The sequence below is a fragment of the Prinia subflava genome, chromosome 1, assembly GCF_021018805.1.
Source record: "Prinia subflava isolate CZ2003 ecotype Zambia chromosome 1, Cam_Psub_1.2, whole genome shotgun sequence".
Taxonomy (NCBI): domain Eukaryota; kingdom Metazoa; phylum Chordata; class Aves; order Passeriformes; family Cisticolidae; genus Prinia; species Prinia subflava.
Window position 1 is genome coordinate 51,416,756 of NC_086247.1, and position 15,730 is coordinate 51,432,485.

Here is a 15,730-nt window from a genome sequence, read left to right on the forward strand (position 1 = left end):
CAGAGCTTCCTGTGAAGATCAAAAAATGTACTGAGCCAGCACAATGAAGTGCTATCTTTTTTTGAAAGGGCACTGCAAGTAGACCTTTATCTGTTTTAGCATACCCTACTGCTCTTACTTCCCTTGAAAAGTTCTATCTTATCCACAGGGAAAACAACAGTGTGCAAAATATTTGTGTTCCATCTGTGCATGCCAGTGTACTCTGGCTTTTATCTTGTAGTTAAATGTGATGTCAGTGTTGCCTTGTAGCAGAATTAAAATCTTATTATGTGAGCATTGTTTCTCTCTTATCTTCTATTCAAACTATATTAAGTAGAGCAGCCGAGATACACTTATAGAAACCCTTGAGGCCCACTTAGTGAGCCAAGTCTGAGGGGTGCTTTATCACTTCTGAAAGGTTAGATCAGCTGTGTGTACATTACAATGTGGATGAAGATAGGGGAGGGGTTTATTCACTTTTCAAATTCAACATTTGTTTGCTTTTGTTTCGATTTTCCACATGCCATTTTCTATTGCTTCAGGGAATTTTATTACATTAAAGGTTTTTCCAAATTATGTGTTTCTAAATCACAAACAGCTTGTCCTTACAGGGAATTTGAAGATCTTATCAGGTTTTATGTGCCTGGGTTAGCTGATAATTTAAAGTCAGGCAGTTCTTGTGAATTCTGAGCTCACAGTATTGTCTCAATTACAATGATGTAGTCAGATAAAATCAGTCAAAAATACTACTGGATTACCTAGAAATGTGTCAGAAGTCACCTTTCTTATCAGTGTATGTGTCCAGCAGTTTAATGTTGATCACCTTTCATAAGAAATAATCTTCAGTAAGCAGAACAGCCCAGGTATTAAATAGTCTCTTTTCAATATATAATATAGTTGCTCAAAGAATGTCACAGGTTTACAGTGTCAGTCAAGTCATAGAAAAGAAGCATTTTCCCATGGAAAGTATTTCCCACTTCAGAAAAGTTTCTTGGAATCCTTAAGCCTTGTTTTGTTCATTACATAGCATGTAATGAACAAGTGAAATAGCTCTCATCAATCACTGTGTAAAACACAAGTGAACAGAAAATATTAATGACTGCAATACAGAAGTCACCACTTCAGTCAAATGTAGACTTTTCTTCTGGTGACTAATTTTTTTTTTTTTTTCTTCTTCTCCTCCCCATCTTTGTCTCACTCTGTATTTTTCATTTGAATTACTTCTTTCTTCCTTTTGTTTTCTCTTTTTTGTTATATTTCAAACCAACTGCAAACTCTTCACTTTACTATAGGAAGAACAAATTTGCAGTCCTTGTCTTCTTTTTTCACAGCACATAGTATCTTTATGCTTACTTAATAATATTTCATTAGCTCTTTGAAACCATTCCCTGGGGCAAGCTTTTATTATTTGTAAAGTAAATCAAATATCAAAGGGCTAATCTTTAGGAGGAAAAATGGGCTAGACTCAGAAAAAATATTTACATCTTTTATTAGCTTATTGAATTAAAATTGAAAGTGCACAAAAAGATTCCAAATAATGTTCTAAAAGCTCTAAGGTACCTAAAACCAGTTTCTAGAAACCATGTGCCTGCTGACATTCTGAGTACATTAAAATCTAGAAGTGATGTACCTCTGAGTTCTAAGTGACATTGTGGAAGGGATGTTTTGCCTGGCAGAAAGGGACTTGACAAAGAGTTTTCTGAATAAATTGGAAATGAAAAACAAGAGGTGAAAAATCTGGTTATAATGGTACCTTGGAAACCTGCATTAGCTCAAATTCAATGTCTCTGCCCTCATACCACTTTTTAAGACACCGCTCCATTTCGGCTTCATTCAAATCTTGTCATAGTGACCAGAGTGATTATTTTCTTTCTGTCCAAGGCCTCCGAGATATTTACATGTTACCCTTCCAAAGATAGTATAAAGAAGTCAGTTTAGAATTTACCTTACCTATACATTCAGTGGACTGTATGTGACCTAGAGTCCTGCCCTTTTTGTGTAAATCATAGAACCCCAGAATGATTTAGGTTGGAACGAACATAAAAGATCATCTCATTCCTCTCCTCCTGCCATGGACAGGGCATTCTCTCCCTAGCTGCTCGGAGCCCCATCCAACCTGGCCTTGAACCCTTCAAGGGGTGGGGCATCCAAAACTTCTCTGTTCCAGTGCCTCACCATCCTTGTAGTGAAGAAGTACCTGTGTCCTGGGGGTAGGATTTCTCATTAACAAGTAAACGACTCTGCGCCATTTTTTACTCATGTGTGTACAACTAACATATGTAATTACATCCTTTGGAACAACATAGGGAGGAAACAAGGAGATAGCACAGTAAATGAATAATGATGCAGATAGTTTTGTCCACAAAAGGATGGATAGTGCCTGTGTTGTGATCAATGTCTTCCTCTGGTTTCCTATCAAAGCACAGAACTAGTTGGTATTCAGAGTAGCCTGTGTTCATTCACTTTATGTTTACACAGATTACGGTCATGAGTGTTGCTCAAGTTTGCACTCCTAATTGCATGTGTGAAGAAAAAGAAAAAGGTGGAGAGGAATGGGGAGATAAGAAAACCCCACATGCTGTACATGAAAAGTATTATTAAATCCTCCAAAAGCAGGAAATCCATTTTCATAAGAGGAAATAAGCAGTGCTTGAAACCAACTTTATTTTCTTTTACATACAAGTTAAAAATAATATATCCTGCACATTGGTTACAGTACAAGTGTGCATATTGTACCCAGAGGGTCCTTTCTATAAAAAAGGATCATGAAATCCTATCAACATACTCTATTTTTCTGCTGGAGATAAATCACAAAGATTAATGAAGTTAAGTTATTGCTGTCTAGTATGCCAGGGAATAAGTTTCTAAATTAGAATTTTAATTGTATGTTCTATTGCAGTCCTCTTACTAATTCACCACATTTCTAAAATCTTTCCTTATGCGATAGTCTTAAAGAATTTTAAAGGAATTAAAGTAATGGAGTTTTTAAAACTTAAGTAGGTAAAATGGAAATGGCTCTGAAAGCCTATCAAAACTAGGTTATCTGTCAAATCTTTAAACTGCTCTGCAGAATCTGTAAATGTTTCTATTCCTGCTGTTGAATATTACAGGTGAGTTTCAGGTATTATCTTCGGTGTTAGATAGCAAGAAAAGAAGTTACACCAACAGATCTCATGAGTAGTTTGTGTTAAAAATACACAGAAAGTAATTCTTCTTTAGTTATTACAGAATTCTGTATGACAGTCTTTTTTGCAGCCTTGTCATGATTTCAGACCAAATGAGAATTGGTTATTGGAGACTAAATGTACTCAGGTACCAAAGTATTTCAATCACCAATATGTGCAGTTTCACAGATCACAAAACTTCCATTCCACAGGAGAGGACACATCTCAGGAAAGAATTTGGATGGGTCTATGTTGTGGTTCCAGCCATGCCACATGTTCTCCTACAGTCTCTCAGATCACCTCATCCTCTGGGTCCTTTCCCCAAGCAACTCTACACACTGTCAAATACAGAACTGGGTAGGAAAAAAAGAACTACATGTTCTTGATTATCTTGTTCAAATGCTCTTAGCATCTAAAAAACAGCCTTCAGCGTGGCTGGTACTCACGACCTGTTGCTCCTGAAGGTGTGCAACACCTTCACAATTTTCACAGTGACTGACAAGTCACTTTCATTTAATTTACTTCTCTATTCTAGTGAGCTAAGGAGCTACTCTCTTGTCCTGTAGTGTTAAGTAAATTCTGTGTTTATTTCCCAATGCTATTGTCAACTGGAGCTAACTCATGATAAGTGGTGCAAGTACCTATGTAATTCATAGTACTATACTGAAACAGTTTGATCATTTTAGAATGCTTCCCTTGTGCTGCTGTAGGTTGACTAGACTGCCTAGTTGTCCAGGGAGTAGCAAAGCCTGTGACTTTAAAAATAAAGACATATTAGGAAATTCACTAACTGAAAGCACTGTCTCTGAAAAATGAGCATGCCATTGCAATCACGGAATAGCTACCAGATTTTACCTTTGTGGTTTCAGTCCTTTTTACAGGTTTACCTGTGTGGTTTTAGTCCTTGTTTTGAAATCTGAGTGTTAAGGCATGCTGCAGCTAGGCAGTGGAAGAGGTAATAGTTCCCCTTCCATTTCAACATTTAATGTAGGCAGTGAGTATGATGTTTAGTGTGTCAAAAGACCAGAAAGACTTTTGCTTTCCTACACTTCTTCTCATGTGTAATGCAGACTAACCTAAATTCACCTGAGGAAAAAAAGACTGCTTCCTACCTCTGGCTATGCAAACCCTTGAGTGGATGTTTCTGGGTTTTTTTACATCAGTTCAAGGAGGAACAACCACATAAAGGAGCATTGGGAACAATATCAGAGAGATGCTTGCTGTATGTCAGACTATTAATTCTGTATCTGCTTTAAAACTGATCTGCATCTTATATGTCACACATAGAAAACCTTATGTAAACTATCAGCTTAATTTTACCAGAACAATCTGAACACAGCAAGGGAGTTTTAGCAATAACATCAATATATTCTATTTGCAACAGTCTTTATTGAGTTTGGGTTTTTTTTTTTCCTTCTGTGTTCAGATTTAGGCTACAGTAACACACCAGTAAGTGCTTTATAGCTGCTGGAGGCAGTTTACATTGATTAGATAGATTTTCACATTGGCTCTTGCAACAGACACTTTTCAAGGGCAGGCACAGTGAAATGTTTTTTTAAATTCCATTATTTGGAAACCGGACGTAATTCTCCGTGATTGAAGCTGACAGAGAAGGAAAAGCTGATGGTGAAAATATTCTCTAGTGGCAGGCTGTCATCCACAGATGCTCTGAGTGACCAAAGCAATGAGTGAAGTACGAAGAGCTGCTTGCATACTGTGGGTTTCCATCAGTGAAATCATTTACCGCTGCTCACAAACACTTGGGGAGATCTGTTACCTACAGGTGATGGATTTTCAATGATGAAAGCTCCCCTCAAAGTGACTAGAAGATTAAAAATGTTGTTTAATAGCTTGGGCCTCCCTGCAGATTTCATTTAACATAACTTTCAGTGACCCTTTTTAATTTCTTAATAGTCTAAATACAACAAAGGGAATGTGATTATTTCAATTTTCTGTTAAAAAAAAGTTAATGTTGTTAAGTCACAAGAACATCCTCACATGCCAGATATTTAGCAGATTCTGACTACTAATAATCCAATGAATTAACAGATTCACTGCACTCACAAATCTTGCAGTGTTCATTCATTAAATGAGCCTGAAGATCTTTGTCCTCAAACATTTATGGACTTGCTTAAATGTGTATTTACTAGGATTTGTAAATACAAACAAGAGTCTAATGTGACACTAGGATTTTAACTCAGACTTTAATGGATGCATTTTTTCCCTTCTGTAATCTCCACATATAAAATGGACACAGCATTAGTGTTAAACTTGTAATTAATCTTCACTATCAGATTCAGGGCATTTTAGGCATCTAATTTAGCTGCAACTCAAAGGGCTATAGTAGAAATTTAAGTTTCTTCTCCAGACAATTGAGTTTAGACAAGGGCCTCCATTAGGATCACTGTTAGTTGTCTGGTCTGGCTTAAAGTAAACAGTCTGCTTAACTCTCTGAGTGTAACTTAATAACAAACCCAGAGGAATTTATAACTGGATAGTTAAAATTACCAGTGTTGTTGAAATACATCATAATCTGGTTATCTAGAAATAACAGTGGAAAATGAATGTTACCTGTGAAGAAACTCGGAGTCAGTAGAGAAAATCAGATATCATAAAGACTGATACATATAAAAACAAATCCACAGGTCAAACTTAAGACTGTTAGTGCAATAGCATTTCTTTATACCTACAAATAATATTCTTGCCTATTAAGTAGGCAGAGGGAGATTTATGATGTCCTTAACTTCTCATTTCTTTCCTTGTAAGAGTTTGTGTTTTGTAAATGACATTTTAAGATACTACACTGTTGTCACCTAGCAACTATGAAGTATTTTTTGGAGAAGTTGCTGCTTGGTTTTGGATTAATAATCATACTGGTTTGAAAGCAAAACCAGTGAGACTCCAAGTCAGAAATACTATGTAATAGAGAGAGAAGAAACAAACAACAAAAAGGGTAAAAATAAAATAAGATAAATGCAGTAGTACAAAGGACCACTGACAGAGTCAGAATCCAAACCTGACACCCTGTTGGTCAGGGTGTTGGAAGCAGCCCAAAATAAGTCCTCCTGGAGTGACAGATGTGGCTCCCATAGAAATGATCCTCAGGAAAGGGCCCAGTCATCCTCTGGGAATCCAGTGGAAACAGGTTCCCCTGGTGTTTGGGATTGCTGGTTTTATCCCGGTGGAAAGGCTTTGGCTCCTCCCGCTGGGTGGAGCATCTCACACTGGAATGAGGTGATGTTATCAGTCATGTGAGAGGCCTTAAATGGCCCATTCACAGGTGATGTCCCTCGGAGGAGGATGGGTGGAGGAAGAGATAAGAAGGCACTGCCTTATCTGGTGTTATCGGGTGTCCCATTAACAGAAGGCATCCGCCCTCTTCCCCCCTAGAGTTACAAGAGATAAAGAACAATATTTCCCCACCTGCTTCAACAGATGAAAATAGAATACACATTTCTTGATTACATTTTTCAACCCAAGACAATAATAAAAATAGTAATTCCACACTTTACATTTGTAGATCTTAAAACACTTAAAAAGTTGTGGTGTTTTTTTGTTTTGTGGTGGTTTTTTAGGGGGGTTTTTGTGGGTTTGTTTTTGTTTTTGTTTTTGTTTTTGTTTTTTGGGGGGTTTTGGGGGGGGGTTGGGTTTTTTGGGGATTTTTTGTTTTTTGGTGTTTTTTTGTTTTGTTTTGTTTTGTTTTCTGTGGTGTTTTTTGTTGTGGGGGGTGTTTTTGGTTTTTTTGTTTTGTTTTTTTGTTTTGGTTTTTGTTTGTTTGTTTGTTTGTTTGTTTTGGTTTTTGGGGGGGGTTTTGGGGTTTTTTTTGTATCCATAGCTGGAAGCTTGAAATCTAGGATAGAAAGTGTGTTGGCAATGATGAGAATCAAGAGAGGTACAAATTTTATTCTGAAGATCTCACCATGTTCTTTACATTCTAGCCACTTCAAACTGTACTTTTATATAGGTCCCTTCCAATATTTTTTTGCCTTATGAATTTTAAATTAGGAAAGGGAATCATCTAAGAAAAATCTGTATTTGCAATAATTATCTCCCCCTCTCATTTGAGATATTGCAGTTATTTTTTAGTCTGAGGGTCACAGTGAATTAGCACTTGGCAAATATTTAATTTTTAATGGAAACCACTACAGTATTGAGTTAGAGCATGTAAAGTATCATATTTATCCTAAGATGATCCTCCTGCTTCATCACTGACCAGTTTTCATGTTGCATATAAAGCAGTTCTCTGTAATTAATTTTTCTTCAGAAAGTGTTTTATCCTAATTATTGTAATACTTTCTACTAACAAAATGGCAGTTGAGATGCATACTGAAATGTCTGCTGTAACAACAGCTGGCTTGAAGAGCATTTCATTTTTCAAGATCATGGAGGCTGGGTAGACAGGATTCTGTGCAATTTTGAGTAGAAGAAATACTTACTTTAAATTATTTGAGAAATGTCCTATACTCATTTTCACTTCTCCAATGGCCTTGCCAAGCATTTGGTGGAGTGAAGCTGTTTGGGGGCAATATTTCTTCATAACGGTCCACAGTTTCAAGAAACTTCTAAGGATGAATTAGAATGAATAGCCACAAAAATAATGTGTGGGCTGCTGTGCAGCAGCATCCCTGGAGAGTGATGTGTCAGGAAAGAGATTTTAAAAAATTCTGTAATGAAACGTGAATTTCTCACAAGTAAGGAAAGATCTTGACAGATCATCTGTTATAAAATATCTACTCTGTTCTTTACTTGTAGGACAAATGAGATTTCTCCTTATAATACATTGTGGATTATCATTCTGTTGCAGTTTGTGTAATGGCAGCACACAGGGAATTTAGAAACTGACACTCCAGCTGTCTTTTACAATAACTGGGGTTTTTTTATGCTTTTGCACTGTAATACCTCTTCCTTCAAATTATCTTTGCTGTATTCTTCTCACTGTAGTACCAGTGTGTATCCCAAAATGAATTAAAAAGAAAAATAGATATACATAAATAATGTCTTGTTTTCCCTGTGTGATATGTTTCATTTCATTCACTAATTTATTGATAAAAACTCAAAAATAAATACCAGAAGTTCTTTTTCTGTAATACATTTTCAATAAAGAAAGTGAAGTCAGTAAGCAGTAGCGGAAAGTGTAAATCTGTTTCCTGGTCTTTGCTGTTGTTTGAGGTTTGATATAAATCTGTTCTAAAGAATAGAATTATCCATGTTGCAGATAATTTGATAGGAAATGGTTTATCTGTAAGGCTCATTAAGTTTATCCTTGTTTTCAGAAGTTCCAAACACTTGGGAGAAACAGAACTCGTACATTGCAGATGAGACCCAGACGAGTTTCCGAAAGCAGTACTTTGCCCATTGTATTTCTCCCCTGAATTCAGCACCATCTAAATCTTTCCCAGTTTGCCTTCAGAGATTTACTTTATTTGATTGGTTTAAAGCAATTTTGTAAAAGTTCATTAGCGAGACAGAGAGAAGCAAGATGTCCCTTGGAGAATATTTGGGTCTTCATGTTTCAAGGTGTAGGCTCAGAAGCTGTGTCAGCAGGACTCTTTCTCTGACAGCACATGTAATGCTTACTGAATTAAACTCAAAACCACTTGCTGGGTAGTGTCTTACGGATCAATTCTGTGCATTAGTCTCTAGGAGAAGGACTGTAAGAAAACTAGAACTTTCAATAGTCTATTTAGCTGTCTGAAATGCAGAATCACATCAAATTTTAGATCAGATGAATTATTAGTTTGTTCCGTCTTTGGAGCTTTGTTGCTGACCATTTCCATCTCTACTTCGCCTTTAACTATGTTTAATTGTTCATCACTCAGCGTTGTCTGAGTGTGTGAGCTTTGCAAGAAATTGAGACATAGATCTTTGCCTGCAGAGAGCCATTCCTTATGCAGTCTGGTTGGGCTTACTAAAAAAGTAATTTCCATCCAGCCCGAGTTGAGAGTGCTCTCGAGTGGGAGGGCCTGCTTGCTTTAGATGCCGATGGCAAATCCATAATCAGATAACGATTGACGCCTTTTTGGCAAAGAGCCCCAAAGCTGTAAATCATCTTAGGATTCACAGGGTTACACTTCTCTATCCTGGTAGCAATCAGTGTTTGACAGAGCTGTACCCAATGATGGTATGTTATGATTAAGGAGAAATTTCTTTGTATTAGTGGGGTTTAGTAATTTCAGTTTCCAAACCATTAAAAATTTTCTAAGGAAGTGTGGAGAGATGAAGAAAAAACAAATTGAAAGCACTGACAAGGGTTCTGGTTTGCTTGAGTTACTATTTATAAATATTTTAGACGTAGTCCATGTATTCCGAGGAATTTCTAGTTAAGTTGGAAACCAGCACCTAGTAAACTTGTAAAAAGAATACCCATTTTAGACACTGAATGCCTTTGTGTTCCATCGACTTCAGCAAGAGATTAAGGGTTTGCTTTGACTTTTATGCTCTTTGCTGTTGGAAATTATTGGGATTTGAAAAACAACTTGTTTTGAATTTGAAGGCAAAAGAAAGTAATAGTAGACGATTTTATCGGCATATCTGTTTCTAGCAACCCAGAATGTGTTGAGATCTTGCAAGAGATACAAACTTCCCAATGTTATCTCTTATTTAGCGTGGTACAAAAGATTTTATCTGCTGATCATTCTAGTAAAGAGATGAAAACATGAGTTAAGACTGGCCATAATCATAATAGAATTCCAGTAGTTCGCTTCACAACTAAGTATTTTTTTAACACAAGATTAATATTTCAATGCAAAATTTTAAAATGTATCTGCATCATATGACTTATGGATACAATGCATAAATTAAGAGATTGTGCAAATGCTCTTTTACACCACAGAAAGCACAGGACATATAGCACATGACAACTTGCTGCCCTTTTGGCAGCTTCTGTGTTTTATTAATGTAAAAAGAAATTTCTGGCACCTTCAACTTTCTTGTTTATGTGAGATTTATTAGATGAAGGACAGCGGTTCAGTGAATATGAGATTATATCTTTCACAAAATCACATTGATTTTATTCTCTGAAAAAATAATCATCATAGGGGTGTCATAAATTGTGCTTAAGAGAAAAGAAAAGACACAATGGTGCTCATTGAATCCATGGTTTTTTAAATGCCTGTATGTGTTTTGATACATCTACCAACAAGCAGATGAAACTTGGGGTATTATGTCAAAAATAAAACATATCAGTACAGTCTGTAATTTCTACACTCAAATACTGGAGCAGCTCCAACACTGATGGATCCTTCAGCTCCACGTGTGTGTATGAGAACTATACTGGGAATCTGGATAGCACAAGTGGAGGACTCTCAGTGTTGCAAGAACACAGATTTGGAAAGGTTTAATAGCACTTCACTTGCAAATAATTCTTCTTGCTATTACACAGATAATCTCGTGTCAAATTTCAAGTAACATCTGGGGCTATACATAAATACCATTTAAACAGGAGACTCGTATTTTTGCTCAATAAATGAATCAGTTGAATGACACTTTAACAACAATACCCACAAGTACTGTTTGCCTTCCTCTTTCATTTAGCCATAAGGTAACTGTTGCTGCGTGCTTTTCCTAACGTCACTTTCTTTCCTTTTTTTAGAGTTTCTTTGAAGGACAGTCTGCACCATGGGATTCAGCTAAGAAAGATGAGAACAGAATGAAAAATAGATATGGGAATATCATTGCATGTGAGTGTTGACAACATAATTGTGCACTTTGTTAACTTCCCTTCAGATCTGGATAAGAATGACCACCAGCCTTGTGCTCTCATCCGGCTTACATTCCTCATTCCTTTTCCCTAATTAAGAAGATAAAAATGACAGAAAATGTTACCTTTTTTTTTTTTTTTTTTTTTTTTTTTTTTGAGAAAACTGACGGATTTAATGCATTTTCTCAACTGCCCTTCTGTACACCTTCCATCCTGTGATCAGCGTTTGGCTAATGGAGAACAACACCTGTAGTCAGTACTCAGCTCTAACAGGTCCCAAACTGCTCCTGTCAGCTTAGCACAAGACTGCCCATGATCACATCAATACCTTGGTATGAGGTTCTGGATATTTTAGGAGCAGACAATACCAGTACTTAAGTGTTCCACAATAGATAGAGTCAACTGTCCTCGCTTAAACTAGACAGGACTCTAAGACTCTTAGGTTTTACTTAAAAATGCCAGGCTTAAAAAGTATTAGACATACAAGTAATCAAATAACTTGAGGAGATGATAACATGCTTTGGTGAGTGACTCCTAAATCTTACATTGTAAGAGTTCCGAAGCATTGTGACTAGAGATGTTGCACGTGAACATGGAGGCAGGAAGTTTATCAAGTTCAGTAAAATTACATTATTTACACACTGCTTTTGTTGCATTTAAAGGTAAGTTCTCAGTGTGTATGTAGGAGATGATCCTTTCCCTGTTTTTTTCACTTTAAAAATCTAAATTTAAGATGTGGAGTGTATGTGTTTTTAACAGCCAGTCAGATAGTCATGAGCAGGTATAAGCAATGAAATAAGCAGCTGCCACCTTAGTTTGTAACCATGAAAATGAAGGGTGGTCTTTAAGGAGGGATCATTTAATGATACTGCTGAGTTCAGAAATCCTATAGAACCATAGGTACATGGGACAGCAGAGAAGAATAAGCCATGCTGATTGTCTGAACATTTGGAGGACTTGTGGAAGGAGTATGTAGAGCGTATTTGCACTAACCTCAGCATTTATCCTAGCTGAGTGCTTGTTGAGGCACATATCTGCCTAGGTTTCCTCATCAGTAAACCACGTGGACTGGACAGAGAGAAGGCCAGGTCTTGCAGAGAAATGGTTCCGAAATAGAGCCCATGTGAGTGTTCCTGAATCACCACCTCAGGAGGTCCTCCCTGCAGTGCACGTGTAATGAGTCTGGAGAAAACAGCTCCCAATTTACTGACCTACAGTATGTGATGTGAATAGGGCCCAGCTGGGCTGAGACTGTCTGCAAAGAGAAAACAGCTCTGTAGCTTGCTGCAGAATGAGAACCCACAGGAAGTGCACGTGGAAGCAGAGGCAAATTAGGCAAGAGATGATCTGCCACGTGGTTTTGAGTGGACATGATGGTATTGCTATGTATTTTGGATGTACACGGTGCTATATACTGAAAAAGGAAATTAAATCTTCTAGAGAAATGTGATTATCATGATGGGCTGGCACATATGCAAAAGCAGATAAGTTAGCTAGATACAGTTTTGCTTGTATCCCTCCAAGCAATACTTAATGTGTAACAAACTTGTTATTTTGTGAGGATGTAGCAATACATTATATGAGTAACAGCTAATCATTTGAGTAAAAATATCAAAGGCAAAAATAAGAAATACAAAGCAGTTTTATGCTTATCCTTGCTTTGTGAAATGTTTTTCCCAGTGCAAGCCTATTAGAATAGATCTTCTCTCATAGTCATGTTTAGTGTGTCAGTCCCCTCTTTTAATGTCATGTTAGACATTGTCTTACACTTTGACACACTTTGGCTGAAGAAAACTAGAAAACTGCTAGTGCTTTATGTCTGAGGTAATCAAGTGATGAATAGCCAAGGGAGAACACATAAAAGATATTAGATACACAAATCAATGACAATTACAAGTGATACCAAAGGTTTTCTAAGAGGCCAAATATAACTCAGGACATTTAGATCTCAATTTACTTGAAATGTCCTCAGTATTTAGCAGAGGGAGAGAATTGGATGGAGCTTTTATCAATAACACTTCCTATTTATGTGGCTGTGGAAATGAAGACAACTCAAGTTAAAATTAAGATCTACTAGAATAATAGCCTGTATCTTAAAAGCTGAAACTGCCCACAGTTTGTCGTTCAATTTGTCTTCTGTTGTTGTTAAATACATGTATGCAAATGAAGTAGTTAACTTTTTAATTATTTTATGTGTTTTTCTCCTGGATAAATGATTGCATTTCTCAGAGTCTGAGGGTACAATTTGAATGGTCTGCTTTTGAAAATTTGTCCCAGATAATTGTATAAAGTATATGCTTTAGTTTAAAAGCATTTCAATAAATTGCCCTTTTATGCTATGTTCAAACACTTAAAAATGCGGTGACTTAGATGCCACTGACTATGGGTACATGATTATAATGAAATGTATTTTTTTTTCTGCAAAGCATATTTTTTTCTATCCATTTACCCTCTTTGTTTTAATTTTTCCCAAGATACTACATTATTGCTCGTTACATTATTGCTTGTAGTCATTATTGTTCTTGGAGGGAACTGAAACAATAGCACCAAGCATTCAGCATTGCAGGAGCTTGTCAAAACTGTAATATGCTTTATGTTACCCAAGCCATGTCTGTTTAATTGGCTACATTAGCATGCCCTACCCACTGTATGGCAGTGGCTACAAAAAGTTGAATCATGATCACAGTCCTGTCACTCACAGAAAACATGTTTTTTCTTTACTGAACAGAAAAAACTTTGTGTTTTCTCATTACAAACTAAACCAAACATGAACCTGCTAAATGAATCTTTCATCACCTAAGAAAAATTATGTTTCTGCCATAACTGTGTGGGGTTAGGCATGGATTTTGGTAAAATTTATTCGTTTTTTTTTCTCAGGAGAGATCTTGAGGGAATGGGAGGGGTTCTGTATTTATTTTTACCTAACTCAATATTGACTAAATGAAAAGAGAGTATTGATCACAGCTTTTAGAAGCGGCTAAAGATTTTAGGTGAGACATTTATAAAAGGTTTGATTTGCAGAGAATTGGGAATGCACGTCCCAAGAAAGGGTCATTGGCTAGGCATGCTAATCAGCCAGGTGCTCAAGGGGCTTGTTAGAGATCACAGTCTGCAGGCTGGCATATACATGTTGTAGGTAGCATGAGGCAAGAGAGAATAAAATGCTTATATTCATTATCTATTACCATATTCTACAAAGACAAATCTATTCTAAGGTAAATAATTTTAAAAGCTTAAGCGATCAGTGGAAAGTAAAATTTGATCTCCTGATGGAAGGGTATCAAAATAACAATGAGATGGAAAAGAGAATATTTAACAAATTGTCAAAGGCAGCTGAAGTATAAAGGAAAAAAATACGTTAAAACTATAGAAAGTTAACCTAGAGACTATTTAAGAATGAACACGTGTTGAAGAATATGGCTTGTGTACCTCTCAGTTTTAAATCTGCTTGAGATAAGCACAGCCCAGACACAATAACATTTCTTTATGTTTATGTGAGGATTTTTTTTTCAATTTAACAAGTGTTGCCATGCAGTAATGAGTTGAGTTCTCAAAGCAATAAAAAAAGGGAGTCACTCCAGTTCCACTGCAAATAAATGGGTGTTGGATAGTCCATGACCTCCAGAATTCCCAGAAACTCAGCTGGGAATGCAGTACTAAAAAGGATTCACATGAGAAGAAAAAAGGGAAAGAGATGATATGAAGATAAAGATATGAAACAACTTCTTTATTTTGCTTAATCCAAAGCAAGAGTTACTACAAGGAAAGTAACAAAAAGTAAGAAAAGATACTGCATATTATTCAGTGGTATAAATCAGTCAAATAACAGGAAATCAAATACATTTTTAAGATGTTTCTTAGAGGGAAATTTAAGCTTGTTTTGTCCAATATGGGACTCATTTCTAGGCAAGTGATCAAATAGAGGTTTCAGTTACCTAAATAGAGACATGTGATGCCATTTGAGGTGACCTGGGACATGTGTGTGAGACCAACGAATGCAGCGCAGTACATATGAGAGATGTGTTATTCCATTGTGGCAGCTGAAAGCTAGGCACTGTATCCTGGTGGCTGTGTAAAGTGCCATGAGATGTTTTGTGCTTAGACAACAGGACTCTGCCCTCTGTAATTCAAGGAATGCAAAAGTGTAGATCTTTACTAGCCTGAGTTAGAATGCCTGTAAGGCAACAATGTGGGAAATCATGAAAATATGGATGAAGATATACCATGAGTCCAAGCACGCTTGACTTCTGAGTCTGCTGACTTTAGCAGAAGTTGGATCAGGTCCCAAAACTGTAATAGCAGCAACCATGGCTGGAGCTTAGAAAGTTCCTTAGTATCTTTCTTAAGTAAGATGGATTTTTACGATTAAGGTCCTGTGAGCCAAATCTCTGTTCTGAAGAAACTGATAAATAGCTTAATTAAGCATAGAATAGCAAAGCACTTTGGTAGAGTCAGACAAGCAGGGTTATATAATGGAAAGTCACAGCTCTACATTTTTATTCTTGGAAAAGTGAATAAAGAGCCTGAAAAGGCTGACCCAATTAACATACCTGATTCAAATATTCCAGCATGTTTGAAAACCTCATTCTTGAAGACTGTTGAGTGAAATCATTCCAAGAAAATAGTAAAGATCTGTGTGGAACCTGGAGATGGAATTTTAATTCATTCTGATTTACTGTGTTTGGGGTTGTAGCACACCCCTTCTCTCTCCCAAGGGAATCCTGAGGAAATAAATGAGGCTCTGAGATCTCTGTTTCCTAAGACTTGGAGCATAAAAAGAAGAGGTAAAGAATTCACCTTGCCCAGTTTCTCTCTTGACTCGTAATTCTAAAACAACATTATTTTAAGAAGCACTTGCCCTGTTCATCCTCCACCATAATGTGGGCTG

General features: G+C 36.7%; 1 protein-coding gene across 11 annotated transcripts in view; it reads left to right on the forward strand.

Moving 5' to 3' along the window:
• The window catches only part of PTPRM (protein tyrosine phosphatase receptor type M), a 442,185-nt gene that overhangs the window by 371,225 nt on the left and 55,230 nt on the right, over positions 1–15,730 (forward strand). For all 11 annotated transcript variants that reach the window (XM_063396260.1, XM_063396303.1, XM_063396268.1 and 8 more), the window contains one exon: positions 10,735–10,822. In XM_063396260.1, the coding sequence (XP_063252330.1) occupies positions 10,735–10,822 (88 nt within the window). The remainder of the gene's footprint in view (positions 1–10,734; positions 10,823–15,730) is intronic.